This window comes from Lampetra planeri, chromosome 18, assembly GCF_965212315.1.
Source record: "Lampetra planeri chromosome 18, kcLamPlan1.2.h2, whole genome shotgun sequence".
In the NCBI taxonomy this organism is placed as follows: Eukaryota; Metazoa; Chordata; class Hyperoartia; order Petromyzontiformes; family Petromyzontidae; genus Lampetra; species Lampetra planeri.
In genome coordinates, this window is record NC_136124.1 from 5,144,820 (window position 1) to 5,160,775 (window position 15,956).

General features: G+C 49.2%; 1 protein-coding gene across 1 annotated transcript in view; it reads right to left on the reverse strand.

Annotated features, from left to right (window-relative positions):
• The window catches only part of LOC144723531 (ATP-dependent RNA helicase TDRD9-like), a 70,253-nt gene that overhangs the window by 33,359 nt on the left and 20,938 nt on the right, over positions 1–15,956 (reverse strand). The window contains exons 10-16 of the mRNA XM_078602355.1: positions 15,617–15,668; positions 14,457–14,541; positions 13,950–14,007; positions 11,904–12,008; positions 9,682–9,779; positions 6,884–7,015; positions 1,515–1,680 (exon numbers count right to left, since the gene is read on the reverse strand). Of these exons, the coding sequence (XP_078458481.1) occupies positions 1,515–1,680; positions 6,884–7,015; positions 9,682–9,779; positions 11,904–12,008; positions 13,950–14,007; positions 14,457–14,541; positions 15,617–15,668 (696 nt within the window). The remainder of the gene's footprint in view (positions 1–1,514; positions 1,681–6,883; positions 7,016–9,681; positions 9,780–11,903; positions 12,009–13,949; positions 14,008–14,456; positions 14,542–15,616; positions 15,669–15,956) is intronic.

Genomic DNA, 15,956 nt, shown 5'->3' on the forward strand with positions numbered 1-15,956 from the left:
TGAAACAGATGCGAGTAAAGCACAATTCACATCAAACACAAAGCATGAACAGACTGTTGGGGCAAGTGCTGTTAGCAAGCACCTTTGAAGGCCGGCACGGCGCAGGATGGGGTGGGTGGCCAGCACCACGTCCGGCCGCCTTTGTCTCCCCAGTGGCGATGTTTACACACCGCACCAGCTAATCATTTGAGGCCGAGCCGACTTAGGGGAGGCCCAGGACCGGTTCAGATAATCGTCACTGGTGTTGGCCGTGAGCGGGAATCGAACTCGGGTCGCCAGGTTCATAGCGCGGCGCGCTGACTGCTACACGACCACAATTTACACCACCACCACCACCACCACGTCATGTGCCCTGCTGATGGGACCGACTGTGGTGAACCCATTAACACTGCTGGGTGGGACAGAGGCCGGCAGGGAGATTCAAGAAACGTGCCCCATTATTTCAACGGCCATGCTGGGCGGTCACGAGGGTAGACACGTGTGCAGTTAACCAGTCGTATTATAGCCTTGCCAGAGAGAAGAGGGGGGTAGTGGCATCCGAGTAATTCTACAACACACTCGCTGGACTAAGCATCTGGTGATTCACCATCCCAGCAACGCAACTTTACAAGAAAGCTTTGCTCATATTGGCCCCATTTTTAAATCCTTTATATTAAGTTCGCTTGCTTGCTTGCGTGCTTGCATGCTTGCTTGCTTGCTTACGACCGTGCAAATCTTTCGGTCGTTTTTTAACACACTTCCCGTGATCCAATCGAGCTGACATTTTCCACACAGACTCGTTGTGCGTGACAATAAATTTTAGTGAAAATTTTTTTCCAAAATCTTACACTGTTTAGGAATTTTTTTTTTAAATATTTAATTACCAATTGCTTAATGCTGGCAGACAATCATCTGACCCATAGGTGGCAGCCATCTGAAGCCAGAGGACGAGAGGACTCTAGCCGCCACGCATATAAAGGATTTAGAGTGAAAAACTTTGTTTTTATGGGTTAATTTTTTAAAAGCGGCATGGAGACAAAGAGCGGCACACACACGGCCGAAGCATTAACCCGATACAAGACCAGAAAGTACAATCATGCAAACGCGTGTTAGATTATCGCTCTCCAATATGTGTTTGCGGCTCCAAGTTTTGGGCAGCACTTTGATCAGTTTGTATCTATGCATGTTGAACTTCTTTCGCACCGTACGTAGCCAACCGTGCTAATCGGAGGTGCGATGGAAGGACAACAAACTAAACCCAAAAAGCAGTAGAAAAAAAAAAACTAGTTTTGAATTTTATTTGACCATCTATAAATGGGTGAAGAACCAGAGAGAGCAACGCTACTTTTCAGTCAAGTTTTGTTCACGTTGGGTCACCTTTACGAGGGTTAAGCTGCCACCCACCACTCACCCCCACTCACCCCCCCACCATCCCATCCCCCCTCTGACGGACAGTCGGGACCGACGGACGGATCTGACGCGTGAACGACTTCAAGCGTGGCCGCAACGCGTGTGCGGGAGCGCGAGCGGCCCACCGATGATGAGACACTCGTGGAAGCAGCCGAACACGTGCCCCAGCACGAGCAGCTTGCCCAGGCGCAGGTCGATGGGCAGCGACGCGAGGACGCGGCCCAGCGTGGTGAGCTCGCCGTCGTGCGGGTTCAGCCTGCCGTCCGCCATCGTGATGGTGAGGGCGCCGACCTGCGCCGGGACGGGTCGCGCCCACGGCAAGCACGGGTACACGCACGCACGCGCGCACGCGCAAACACACGTATGCATGCGCAAATGAAGAGAGTGAGATCCCCCCTCCCCCCCCCTGTAGCCTTCACAGACTGTTGGGGCAAGTGCTGTTAGCGAGCACCTATGCATGTGCAAACACACACACAAGTACGCACGTACACATGCACGGGCCACACGCACGCACGCTCAATCACACACACAAAACAACAACCGCCATTCGCCACAAAGTGGCGGTGACGTCACTACGGTGCTTGTGCCAGGCTATGTGCACGTTAAGGCCAAGTGAAGTGTCGAATGCCTGCTGGCAGGTCACGGGACAGACCCAGGTGCCATGGGTTGACTGACTGAGATGACTGCCAATGCACCATTTGTGCCCACTATAGTGCCACCTACTGTGCCAACTTGCTATGTTTTAGCCACCCGGCACTCCGTTCGTTATTGTGAACGTCACTCCTCTGCCCTCAGTTGTTACTGCAGGGCGACTGCCTCCAACTGCCCAGAAGCGTCCTCCACAGAGGCCAATCTTGACACCGCTGGTACCAGTCATCGGCAAGTCCACTTAGCTCCACATCCTCTTGTACCCCATCACTCCATCTCTTCTAAAGCCCGTGCCTCGCCCGTTTAGCTCCCTCTATCTGGCCGAAAGCTGTTTAGGCATGCGGTGACTGGGCATGCGGGCTACATGACCCAGCTAACGCAGCCTTGCCTGCTGGAGCAGCTCACTGATGGGACTTTGTGAGCTCCTCACACAATCCAGCGTGGTTAAACTCAGGATGGATCGTAGGCAGGCCAGCCTAAATGTTTCTAACCGGCAAAGTTGTTCCATTAGGGGGGTTCCACGTTTCGCAAAGATAGAGAAGGGAGGGCATGACCGTGGGCGAGAAGACCCGAAGCTTCGTGTGGAGCGACAGACCAGGTAGCTTCCACACAGCATTACGCAGCCGATGAAAAGATGTCGCTCGATTGAATAAGAGTGAGACCTCTGTTGTCAAACCGGAGCCGGTCATAAGCACACTGCCCAGGTATGGGCTACTCTCCCCACTTGAACCACAACTGCCCATCACCAACACACGGACACATGCAAGCACAAACACAAATATCCCCGTATAGGCTTTAACAGACTGTTGGGACAATTAGTGCATACGCACACGCACACACAAGTACACGAGCGCGTGCACACACGGCTCTGCCCACCGTGGACATGGCTGGTCACAATCCACCAGTGCCAGCGAGGTCACACCGAGGAGAAGCGCGCACAACAACAGCACCAACAGCTGCCATTCGCCAATAAATGGCGGTGACATCTCCACGGCGCTTGTGCCAGGCTATGTGCACTTTAAGGTCACGTGAAGTGCCGAACGCCCGCTGCAGGTGGTCACCGGACAGACCCAGAAATACATATATATATATATAAACATATACATTTACACACACATTTAAATACGTACTCTCAAGTGCATACAAATGAACACGCAAGTTTAAGGTAAAAAGCGCCACCCTGCAATTGCCTGCTCATGCTTCCGCTGGCTGAAGGGGCTCCAGGAGAAGAAGCTCTACAAATAGCAACTATAGGGGACCGTGACCTACTCTCCCATGCAGTTCAGACATCCTGGAAGAGGTGGTCGTACCCACACTTTACCCCACCACGCGCAACCTGCCGATCCGCCTAAGCGTGGTTTTACCTGTTCATTCTGCTGGATAGAATCTGCAATCCGGCAGCCTCTGGATTTCAAATTCCAGTTTGCTAACCATTTACACTGCAGCAGCAGCATCACAAACAAGCACACGAGTGCTTGACTTTAAACCCCCCGCCAAACCTGCTACGCATTTCACAAGTAGTACTAGTCGCTTATCTGCATTTCCCATAAATATGCTCAAATTCGTAGTTGTATGGTGAATATGCAGCAGTGTGGTGTGCAGTAGGGTGGGTAGAATAACACATAGTGTAATATTACACAAATATGCAAAAAAATCCTCTTGATATGCAAATTCTTTTGTCAAGGCGCTCTTCCTCCTCCCTCCCAGCTGAAATAGACGCTCCAAGCCCAGGACGTGTCATTTAGACTCTGTCTTATCGACAGACCTGTTCTTCACCTGAGGACGTCTGCTTGCGTTGTGGCCGAAACGTCGTGAGAATTATTTGATTATGTTTTATTTTTATGATTTTATCATTTCCATTCTACGTGACTTTACCGAAAGAACCAAGAAGATGAATCCCTGCAGTCACAAAAGCTTCAAATCGAAATTTATACAATTGTTATGAGAGGTGTGATATTTGCGAAATAATGAAAATAACCTTGTTAATGGATTTTTTTTGTAAATGTTGGGCCAAGTTGATGCTTTAGTGGGAATTCAACTGTTGAAAAATTGGCATTCTACTCTACAGGAAATAAAGTTACTCTACATGTTACCACAACTAATTAAAGCATTTTATTTTTAATAATTAGCAGATGAGAACAGCGTGGAAATATCCATCAATAGCTGCAGGCGTGTAACACGGCGAGCGAACGGTGTGCTAACAAACTAGAGAGCTTTTAACGTTCAAGTCCAATGGGACGTTAACACAATTAAAAAAACCTGCATTTGTTCGTAAACAAAAATACGGCAGACACCTGGCTCATGAGGATTTTCTTTTCACAAAAAAATTCCCCCGTAAAAATGAACGCCACCAAGGGAATGGATGCAAAACCAACGAATATTTGAGATGGAAATTTCTCAAGATCACCCGCTTGTTCTTTATCTTTTCCCTTCCCCCCCCTCCGCTCCCGAACAAGTGGAGGCAGCGCTGAATGCAAATGCAGAAAAATGACAGATAACCAATGTGGCCCGCGATGTTGCCGAGGCCACTTATCTCAATTACGTTGCCTTTAACTCAATACGCAGACGAATGCAGCTTCCACGGCGGCGTGTGCGGCGCAAACGGAATGCCTCGCCGCTGGCCCCAAAGCTCTCCGGCATCTATCCAATCAATGCCTCACTTCTCAGCAAAAAGGGCAGCTAACCAACTGGAGTCACGTAAACAACTTTTTTTTTTTTCACCAGGCAAGGCCCACTGAACTAACATAGCTGTTTTTCAGAAGCGACCTGGCCACAAATCATAGCGCATTGAAGTTGCTTATCGCGTGGAATTTTTTTTTCAAGCAGCCAAATACTTTAAACGCATGGCGATTCTAAATGTCGAGGGAAAACCCGAGGAGCCGGAGAAAAATCCACATGACCACACGGAGAACACGCAAACTCCAAATATACAGGCGTCTGGGTCGGGATCGGACCCACGACCTCCTGTATACCCAGCGAGGTCATTAACATGCCAGGAAACTAGATGTTGTTGGACATGTGACTGCCATGCAGGCTTTTAGACCCGAACAGAAGGCAGGTTTTTACCATTATTAGCATGGTTGACTAAGTACGGTGCGAAAGAAGTTAAACATACATACATACATACCACCAAGCGGTTAAGAATTCTGCCAGACGGCTCAGCGATAGAGAGAAATCAGCCTGGTTTGGGGGTTTAACTTAGCCCATCATCCCTCTGGGATCGATAAAATAGCCACCACTTTGTGGGGAAGTCAACAGGGATACAAAAGCTCGCTGCCCTCCCCCCACCATCAAGAGGAATTCTGTACCAAGTGGACAGGGCAGAGAAGACAACGTACCGCCTGCAAAAAAACTGGACACGACCTCTCTTAATCCACTCTGGTCAAGGCAACAATTGCATCAAAATCACAACGCCACCGTCCATCCGCCTCTCCGTCGCAAGCGACTTCCACTCATGAGAGTGCCTGTGAGCACCCAGTCTGTGGATTTTAATTTCGTCAGTCCCCAAACCGAGTCTCCTAAAGCAGATGGCTTCCCTAGGACTGCTCAACTCTGGAATTCCCCCCCTCCACCTCTTTTCCCCCCCCCCAATTTATTATAGCCTTCCTCAATGGATGAAGTGTTGACCTTCATCGTATAAGAATAGGATTTACCCTTTCTGGCAATAAAACAGAACACTTTTTTGTTTGCATGTTCACCACAAGTACGTGTGGTTAATGCAGACTTGATTTCTTGCAAAAAGGTTTCCGTTTGGTGTTTGAACATCTTAACACAACTGTTTTATTGCCAGAAAGGGTAACACCTATTTTTATACTTTGAAACTGGCAAGAAAGGTCCCATGTTGTAACCTTTATCGGTTACAACTTTAAAAGTGTGCCCATTGTTGCTGGCCCGCTTGGCGTTTCGTACCTCTCGGGCCTGTAATTAATCTGCGGCCGTGATTAAAAACCAATTAATCCCACCCATTGTCATTAAATGTTCGTGTGCGAGGTGCATAATTCACCAGGCCAGCCAATTGGCGAACTCATAAAATCTTCTGACATAGATGGCCAATTAACATTTTCGACTCGCTCAGTGTGAAGTGGCCTCTAATCACGTCACTAAATCAATTCAGTCGGGCAGCTCTTGAGTCTCGATATGCATGGCAGCAGGGATTCCTGCAGCACGGATGATGGGGGGTGGAGGGAATTGCAGATGAAAGGGTTAACAGAGGACTCGCCGACAACGAGACAAAAATGACGATGACCGTGATAGAGAAAATAAAACCTTTGGGTGAATTAACACTGGGGTGAGAGGGGCGCAGTGGGGTAGAGTGAGGAGTGGTGAAGGCATGGTGGGGGGAGTGGTGGGAGGAGTGGGGGGGGAGAGTGGTGGGGGGAGTGGTGGGAGTAGTGGGGGGGGGGGGAGTGGTGGGAGGAGTGGTGGGGGGGGGGAGTGGTGGGAGTAGTGGGGGGGGTGGTGAGGGGAATGGTGGGAGAAGTGGTGGGGGGAGTGGTGGGAGAAGTGGTGGGGGGAGTGGTGGGAGGAGTGGTGGGGGGAGTGGTGGGGGGAGTGGTGGGGGGAGTAGTGGGAGTAGTGTTGGGGGGAGCTGTGGGAGTAGTGCTGGGGGGAGTGGTGGGAGAAGTGGTGGGGGGAGCGGTGGAAGTAGTGCTGGGGGGAGTGGTGGGAGTAGTGGAGGGGGGAGCTGTGGGAGTAGTGTTGGGGGGAGTAGTGGGAGAAGTGTTGGGGGGAGCGAAGGAAGTAGTGTTGGAGGGAGTGGTGGGAGTAGTGGAGGGGGGAGCGGTGGAAGAAGTGCTGGGGGGAGTGGTGGGAGTAGTGGAGGGGGGGGGGAGTGTTGTGGCCGCACCTCTTTGAGCAGCAGCACCGTGCGCTTGATGTTGGAGAGGTTTGGCGGAGTCAACGCCAGCGCCAGCATCGCCTTGGGCTCTCCCAGGTCCAGCTGCTTCACCCGGAGCACCGTGCTCTCCAGTGGGCAGCGCTGGGCAGCATCGGGGCGGCAGCGGGCAGCAGCGATACGGCGCACAACGGGCGCGCGCGTGCACAACATAGCAGCATCAGCGCTGTGGTGTATAGGCCGTGCTCTTCGGATCGGAAGACGCTCCCCGCAAAGTTAGACGCACCCCGAACTTGCGCCCGGTGTCAATTAAGTCGTACAATTGTGCCCTCGCACAACAACAGCAGCCGCCAAGCCAAGCCAAGCGCACTCCGGGGCCACATCAAGTGTCAAAGACTCGCCGACATACACAGACACACACACACCTAACAGAATGCAACAAGCATCCCCCCCCCCCCACCGCCGCCCCCCCCAATATTTGGTTTCAAATACAGGGGAATAAAAGTGCCTCTTATATCCAAGGAGAATACAGGACGTGTCAACTATTCAGATTTACCACCGATACGCCAGCACTCAGCACCGATCTACTCCGGGCACGCGCTCATCTCCAGTCAGTCACATGATTATCACTCTCCCATTGTCAAGAATAATAATAGTAACAACATTCACATTTTGTTTAGTTTCTCGCTTTTCACAAACGAAAAAACCAAATACCCCAGAGCGCTGTACAATCAAAAACAGAATACATTTACAAACAAAAAATGAACGACTCCTGAATAATAAAAATCAACCATTGAAAAGGGCCGGTGAATTTTTTTTTTTTTAAGATGAGATTTTAAAATACCAACGCTATTCCGAGTCTCCGATAGCCTTAGGCAAAGAATTTCACCGTCCCCGAGATGAAGAACAGAATTTCCTTTAACCCATCAAGCGAAATCCTGTTTCATGAAAGAGCAAGCGTCCAGAGTCTTGACAAATAATTGTCCTGGAGACTGATAATTGGTTCTTTACCCTTCTATCTGGCAACAAAACTGACACCTTTTTACAAGGAGTCATGTTTGCATAGACCGCAATACCTGCAGTCATAATACAAACAAAAGAACATAACTCTGATAATGTGCACTGTCCTTAAAGTTGATTGATCCACACCCGAGACAGCTTTCCTTAGAGCCTAGTCTCATATGGGTTGGACCAGATGACGCCAAAAGGCGCACAACTCAAAGACAATGCACCATCAGAGTATGAGAGCTCGGGGCAAGCATCTACACTATGGGAACCTCATTTGCCAGTAAAAATATGATAATTGGTTCTTTACCCTTCTATCTGGCAACAAAAGAAGGGTAAAGAACCAATTATCATATTTTTACTGGCAAATGAGGTTCCCATAGTGTAGATGCTTGCCCCGAGCTCTCATACTCTGATGGTGCATTGTCTTTGAGTTGTGCGCCTTTTGGCGTCATCTGGTCCAACCCATATGAGACTAGGCTCTAAGGAAAGCTGTCTCGGGTGTGGATCAATCAACTTTAAGGACAGTGCACATTATCAGAGTTATGTTCTTTTGTTTGTATTATGACTGCAGGTATTGCGGTCTATGCAAACATGACTCCTTGTAAAAAGGTGTCAGTTTTGTTGCCAGATAGAAGGGTAAAGAACCAATTATCATATTTTTACTGGCAAATGAGGTTCCCATAGTGTCCTGGAGACTGTTTACCCACGAAAGCTCGAGTCTTAAGACTCATTTTCAGGAGGCAGTAGGAGGCAATGCTGCTGTGTGTAATCCAAACTGCGCAAATTGCAGCTAATTTAGCAGCATTAGGATGTTTGGGCCAATACGAGTTACAATGTGTGGGTTTTCTCGAGCTATGGGAGGAGACTGGAGGACACTGTGGAGCACCATGCAGAGCAATCTGTTGATGAACATTTACACGACCACCAGCGAGTATTGCCGCTCGACCGTGGCTACCGTTCATGTGAACTTCGCCCATGGATTCCGCTCCCCGTGTTGAGAACGCAGTCCATCAGGCTGCGTTCAACCGCCGCACTCCCATTAGCACTGTTGGCTACGTACGGCGCGAAAGAAGTTCAACACACACACATATATATATTCACTGCAGGTAGCAACACCTCTTTCCGATGTTTTTCCCCGCACACAGCTCCGCTTCGGAATTCCCTCCCCGTCGTCTCTTTTCTCCAAGTTCTTACAATCTTGCTAAATTCGAAAAACGTATCCATTCTTTATCTATCACCCATTAAATAGCGCCCGCACTGTCCGTCGCTGGTCACTTGGGAGTTTCGCACCTTTGGGGGAGAGGGGGGGTACGCTCATCAACTGTAACTTAAAAAAAACAAGACCATTTTTTAAATATTAGCACTGCTCTCTTCACATTTCCAGTCCTCGAATCACATTTCTACATTTAGGTTTTATAGTGCACCAAGGGGTAAATGTGCTTATCATTTAAGAGAAAACACCACAGGACTATCATTGGAAACATAGGCCAAGACGAAATTCCTACTGCTCTCACATTCCCATGGTACTTCTCTTCGGGACACCGAATTACCATCCGACTCAATTTGGAATACGTTTGCCTTTGTGACGAGCGTCTGCATACGCTGCGCGCCTGGATAAATAATGCAAGCCATTGCCCTCAACCGCAGCGTGGGCCCAACGTGACAAACGTTAGCAAGCAGGAAAGATGTCAGGGGAGTGCAAGACACCGTCGCAGCATCGTGTGCACACACCGGACGGTTTGACCGAGCCGGAGAGAACAATTAAGCCGAGCGAGGTTGACAGCATGCGATGCGAGCCATACCAGCATTTCTGGGATGGAGTATTCGGGAATGCTATCGTTCCAGAAATCCTTGGTCACGATTCTGTAGCAGTGTCCGCTTGAGGTGCGACCGACACGTCCTGCCGGTGTGCGCAGCGGGTGGAGAGATTGCAGAACACGCTGGCGTTAAAAACAAAAAGAGTTTAACACGTAGGCTTTCGCGACCGATCTTATTCATAATAAAGGTTTTTGGGTTAGATCGCCTAAGTATGTCTCGTAACACTCGACCACCCGACACAGCCAGTAAGAATTGTCATGTAAAGAATGTGCCAATTAGTGACTACTTCAGCCCACCGGTGTGTTGGAGAGTAAATCCACAACATTTACAATTTGAGTTGTACGACATTTCGCTAGTAATTACATCAGCGGGCGATTTGCCAGAATAGTGAAGCAATGCACCTGAAGCAATCCGTCTGGCAAATCGCCCGATGATGCTGAAGAAGTAACTAATTGGCGCACTGTTTACGTGACAAACCTTACTGGCTGTGTCGGGTGATGGAGGGTTACGACACATTTATACTTACGCGATCTAACCCAAAATCCTTTATTATGAAAAAAAAAAGGTTTTCCATACTTTATTCCAATGGTGCGATCAGTCGACGTCGCGCCACCAAACCGAATACCCATTTCAAACTCTCAAGGAGCAGCGCAACGCCTCGTGTGTTTGAAAACGGCCCGTGGAAGGAGATTTCGTAGAACTACTTCTGAAATCCCTCCAAACAAGCTATCTTTAATCCACGCACTATGGCCACGCTCTGCTTACATGCCCTGCGACAGAGGATTGTTCATTGTAATGGCAGTCACAGCTGGAATTCTGCAAAATTAGGTGCAAAGCTAAATTTAATGATTTTGTTTTTGGCAGTATATTCAGGACTGGTTAAAGACTCAGAACCCGGTTCAGCTGAAATCAAACTCGAACGCAGGATCTCAGGAATGGTGACTTAAGTACTGTGACCTTTCATTCACCTGGGCACTTCCAGAAAATGGAGGCTTTTAATGCACCCCCTCTTTTGCTTACAAAATGCATAGCCCCCCCCCCCCCGAATTTTGGCATCATCACTCATGATGAGATCCCTTGCCCAAAGGCTACGAGGAGAGCCGTGAGTTTACGAAGCTCGGTGGTGAAAGTTAATCTATTCCCCGTGACAACAAATTTAATGCAAAAATCTACAGAATATTTTAAACATTCCACAGCACCAGACTTTTGAGACTCAAAGCCGGCTGCTGTCCAAGAGTAACCGGTTGATACCCTGCAGAAGCCATTCGAAAGAAAGCGTGGACCTTTCTTCACCCCCAATATTTTTAAAATTTCGGGTCAAAACGAACAACCTTGGCTTAGATGCCAAAACGGGTTCACACCGACCGAGTGCACGGGCGAAGAGAAGGCGTCGCACAACGGCGACAAAAAACGATAACGTGTACGCGATAACAGCGGTGGACGGGGATTATGGGAGGAATGGTGTTCTCTGGCGAGTCCTTGTCATCATCATCATCATCTTCATCAGCCATGGTCAATCCATTGCTGGATGGTAGCTTCCCCCCCCCACCACGAGCCGGCCTCACCTACTCTCGGTTCTCCGATGCAACGATCTATCCGGCACCCATGCGCGAACTCATTTCGACACTTCCTTTCCCTGGTGGTCGGCCTGTTGGGGACGCGTTCGCGCCTTTGGCTGCCACTACGCCACTAATCTCGAGCAATGAACATTGTCCCAGATTTGAAGTTTTCGTGGCTGCAAGGATCCATACTCTTTGGTTTTTTCGGTAAAGTCACGTAGGTGAAAACAAAATAAAACTAAATTAAATCACTGCGATTTAATTTAGTTGTTTTATTTTTAATTTTAATTTGTTTTCACCGACGTGACTTTACCGAAAAAAACAAAGAGTATGGACCATTGTTCCCCCCTTTCCAGCAACGTCTTCTTCCCAAGCCCACTTATTTTTCTTATAAGCCGACACAAAGCGTCCAAATTTGCACATTCTCTAATCCATGGATTCCCCCTGCCACCTCTCCGCATGCTTCTTTGCGCAGGGTCACTTCATCAGTGACCCCGTTCACTAATCCAATTAGCAAGTAATACGCTACGGTTAAAAACAAACATTTTTAGTCACACACCGGTAAGTTGCTTTTCAGCTTCAACATTCAACAAGGTAGTGCCCCTCCCCGCCCCTCCCGCGTCGTTGCCGCCACGCAGCGGGAGTACCTTTCCGCTGGTCACAGTTGGCCTTGGAAGCCCACATGAGACGCAGGCTCTGGTAGTTGGTGCCCGTCTCGCACACCATCTCTCGGGCCAGGCAGTAATCGATCACTGTTGCGACACGCGCGGCGGCACAGACGGGGGCATCGGTGGCAAAAGCTGTGAACCGAGCTCTGACGACACACGGTCGGTCCATGACCCACGGCACAAATTGGCACACTCTACGGGAAGGCCAATTTTATTGTTTCATTCCTTTGCTCGTCCCCTCAAATGATATTTCAACTGTACTGTTGGCGACGTGCCACGAGATGAAAATAACTTCCATTCGGAACTGCGGTGTAACACAGCGGCGTATTTCAGTTCTTTATAACTGCTTTTTACGCGCTTTTATTTAACTCACTTCGTCTGTTGTATCCTCAAAAAAGAAATCTTGTAACTCAATTTCAACCGTATTCCCAATGTCGTATCGACTGCAAACTTCGTATAGCTATGTCATACTGATGACAACACGATATTCTATCATAAAAAATCCTAAACATATATTTAAAAACTTTTTACACGCTTTTATTTAACTTACTGTATGTGTTGTATCCAAAAATCTTGTAACTCAATTTCAACCGTATTGCCAATGTCATATCGATTGCAAACTTGGTATAGCTATGTCATACTGATGACATTACTATATTCTATCATTGAAAATTTTAAAAAATATATATTTTTAAACGATCTTTTTAACGGCTCTAAATATCCACGCTCAACTCACGTTGCCTGTAAATCACCACGTGGTCCCTTACGTCACGGCAAGCCTCGGGGAGCCATGCCCAGGGGCGGGGGATGTGGAAGGAGGGGAGGGGCGATGGGGCAAGGGGGCAGGGGCAGCTCGGACAGTACATTTAATTAAAGCGTGTTTAAAAAATATATATTTTTAAATATTTTATTGTGTTTAAATGTTTTGGCCTTCCCCCGCACCCTCGGTGAGCACGGATGGCTACGTACGGTGCGAAAGGAGTGCAACATGCATACTCCGTACATACCGTGTCGGAGGACGGTCCAGCAAAGTGACGTAATGTAACCACTTCTGAGGTCACTTCGATAGAAATGGTTATCCACACTAGGGGGGGGGGGCACTCTTTAATGCTCCGCAAAGGGCGTTTGTCATAAGTTCAATTAAAATATATGGTGGTATGGTGGTGTTTTTGTGCAGTAATTGGTAACCCGGCCAAGACCATCAACTCGTTACACTCGCGAATCCAGTTTAATCATGGATAGCTGAAATCTGGATTTGAACACAGGATCACAGTAGGGCCGGCTTAATGCTTTAATCCCTTAGCCACCCGCCCACCTCTGGGTGGCTAAATGTTAATTGCACCAATTTATTTACACGGCCAATTAACGTGACTTATGGGACAACCCACTCATTTGTAAAGGTTATCACATAATTTACTTTCATTGGCAGTGGAAAGAGATTGGTGCCACTAGAGATTATCAACCTCGGGTGGGATCAACAAATGAAGTGTCTATGCACATGGACTAACAGCTGATTTAAGTGCAGCGAAACTACACACCAGACAGTGATGCGTTACCACTAATATCATAACTGCGAGGTAGATTGTCGTGGTTGTGCTGTATCAGTCTCCCATGTGTACTCGGGTTGAACCAAGCGAGATGTCGCCACAGTGGCGAGATGTTAACTACCTCGCCTGGCATGCAGGAGGTCGTGGGTTTGATTCCGACCGCGACGCCTGCTGTATATTGGGAGTTTGCGTTTCTCCCCACGGTCGTGTGGGTTTTTCCCCAGGGCCTCCGGGTTTTCCCTCCACACGTAGAAACATGTGTTTTAGAGTATTTGGCTGCTGTAAATTTCCACACAAGCCACTTCGTTGAGCTATCATTTGTGGCGAGGTCGCTTCTGAAAAAGAGCTATATAGCTCTGTGGACCTTAGCTGGTAAAATAAAAAAGTTTAAAGTTTTATCTTAGTTTTGTTCATTTCCAGAGATCAATCATAGCGCAGTGGGAAAACCACTGAGACCGATACACCCCAGAACACTTACCGTATTTTATGTCAGGTACGGTTATCGAACTTTCAGCAATGTTGGTTGAAAGGATGACCTAGTGGGTCAAATCAACAAAACACGACAAACAGAAACAGTAATTTCGTCAGTAACTTTTCAAGCGCAGGATATTTTTTTTTTTACTTTGCGAATTAATTTACTTGGCTCGTCCGATTATTTACGATCTTATTACCCAAAGCGATCGTTAACACGAAGGGGTTGTCACCCATGATTATTTTCGAATCACTCCCGCGGTTGAGCCAGCGGCCGTAGCGCAATTGCCATAGGCCCTGGTGCAATGAACGAAATGCCCGACCCACCCACAGACCACCGCCTCCCGTCTAGCTTCCCGACCTCTTCGTAACCCGGGCATGGGACCCACCTCTAACCATTACCCAAGTTGATCACTCGTAGAAAAAAAACAAGAATACTCGAATTATCCGGAATGAATGAAGACTAGTTTTTTGACAAGAGCAAGCCAGTGGCCCAGAGGGTACGGCTTCTTGCCTTGCGCAATCCACACGGCACCGGGTCAAAAACCATTTTCTGTTCTTGCGGAGTGAGCGACGAGTGAAGCGGTAGCAGCTTCAGGCTGCGGAGACAATCGGAGAGGTCAACACCCGCCGTGTTCACACGCACGTCCTGGCAAGCCCCCCCCAACGTTACCGTGCCAGCGCGGGTGGGGGAGGTGGGGGACTCAAACCCAAACGTGCGGCGGCCGGTGGGCTCAGGGGTCTCGTACTCCCACTCCATCCCATTACCTCCCACTCCCTCCCACTCCCTCCCACTCCCTCCCACTCCCTCCCACTCCATCCCACTCCATCCCACTCCCTCCCACTCCCTCCCACTCCCTCCCACTCCCTCCCACTCCCTCCCACTCCCTCCCTCCCACTCCCTCCCTCCCACTCCCTCCCACTCCCTCCCTCCCACTCCCTCCCACTCCCTCCCACTCCCTCCCACTCCCTCCCACTCCCTCCCACTCCCTCCCTCCCACTCCATCCCACTCCCTCCCACTCCCTCCCACTCCCTCCCACTCACTCCCACTCCATCCCATTCCCTCCCACTCCCTCACACTCCCTTCCACTCCCTTCCACTCCCTCCCACTCCATCCCACTCCATCCCACTCCCTCCCACTCCATCCCACTCCATCCCACTCCCTCCCTCCCACTCCAACCCACTCAATCCCACTCAATCCCACTCAATCCCACTCCCTCCCTTGTATCTCTGGGCTTCGAGGCGTTAGTTACATTACGGGCACGTTTTAATAAATGCAGGTTGTTTTTGTTGCAGTACCGCAAGAGAGCACTGAGCTGCCATCGCGGAGATGCCAAGTTCGAATCCAGGCAGAAGCTCGTTGATGGGTGTATATTGAACCGTACGTAGCCAACCGTGCTATCCGAGGTGCGGGAAATTAGGGAGGGTTGAGTGTGGCGAATACCAGGATGGGACACGTATCTGGGAATACTGGGGTGTGGATTTGCTTGCACGGTTCTGAGATAATACATCAACACTGGCACACGGAAACTCCCCACGACTATCAAATCGGCTCGAATGTCCACGATCTCATCATATCTTGGAAGCTAAAGCAGGGGGTTGGAACCTGGTTAGTATTTGCAAGGGAAAGTGCCTGGAGGCTTGGCGCTGCGAAACACGAGCGCTCCACCCACCTGGTCATGTTGACGCTCAGCCACTCCATCATCTCGGTGATTTCTCCGTAACCTGCAGATGTCCCACGCCACCACCCCCCACAATGACTGCACGACGCTCGCATGCTCGGGCAGAGGACACGCGACGGTTCACGACAATTCAAACAGTCACGATTCGTTACACTGTGTAAACATTTTTTCGTTCCTGGGTAGTGTTATTTCCTCTTTGCTTATGCCTCAAAAGTACAGAAAACGGCTATTATTCCCCACAAACGTTGCTTTTGTGACCAGGACAGTGATATTTTGAAATTTACCTATTTTCCAGAATATTCCAGATAGATTCAGTGCTGAGTAAACTTGG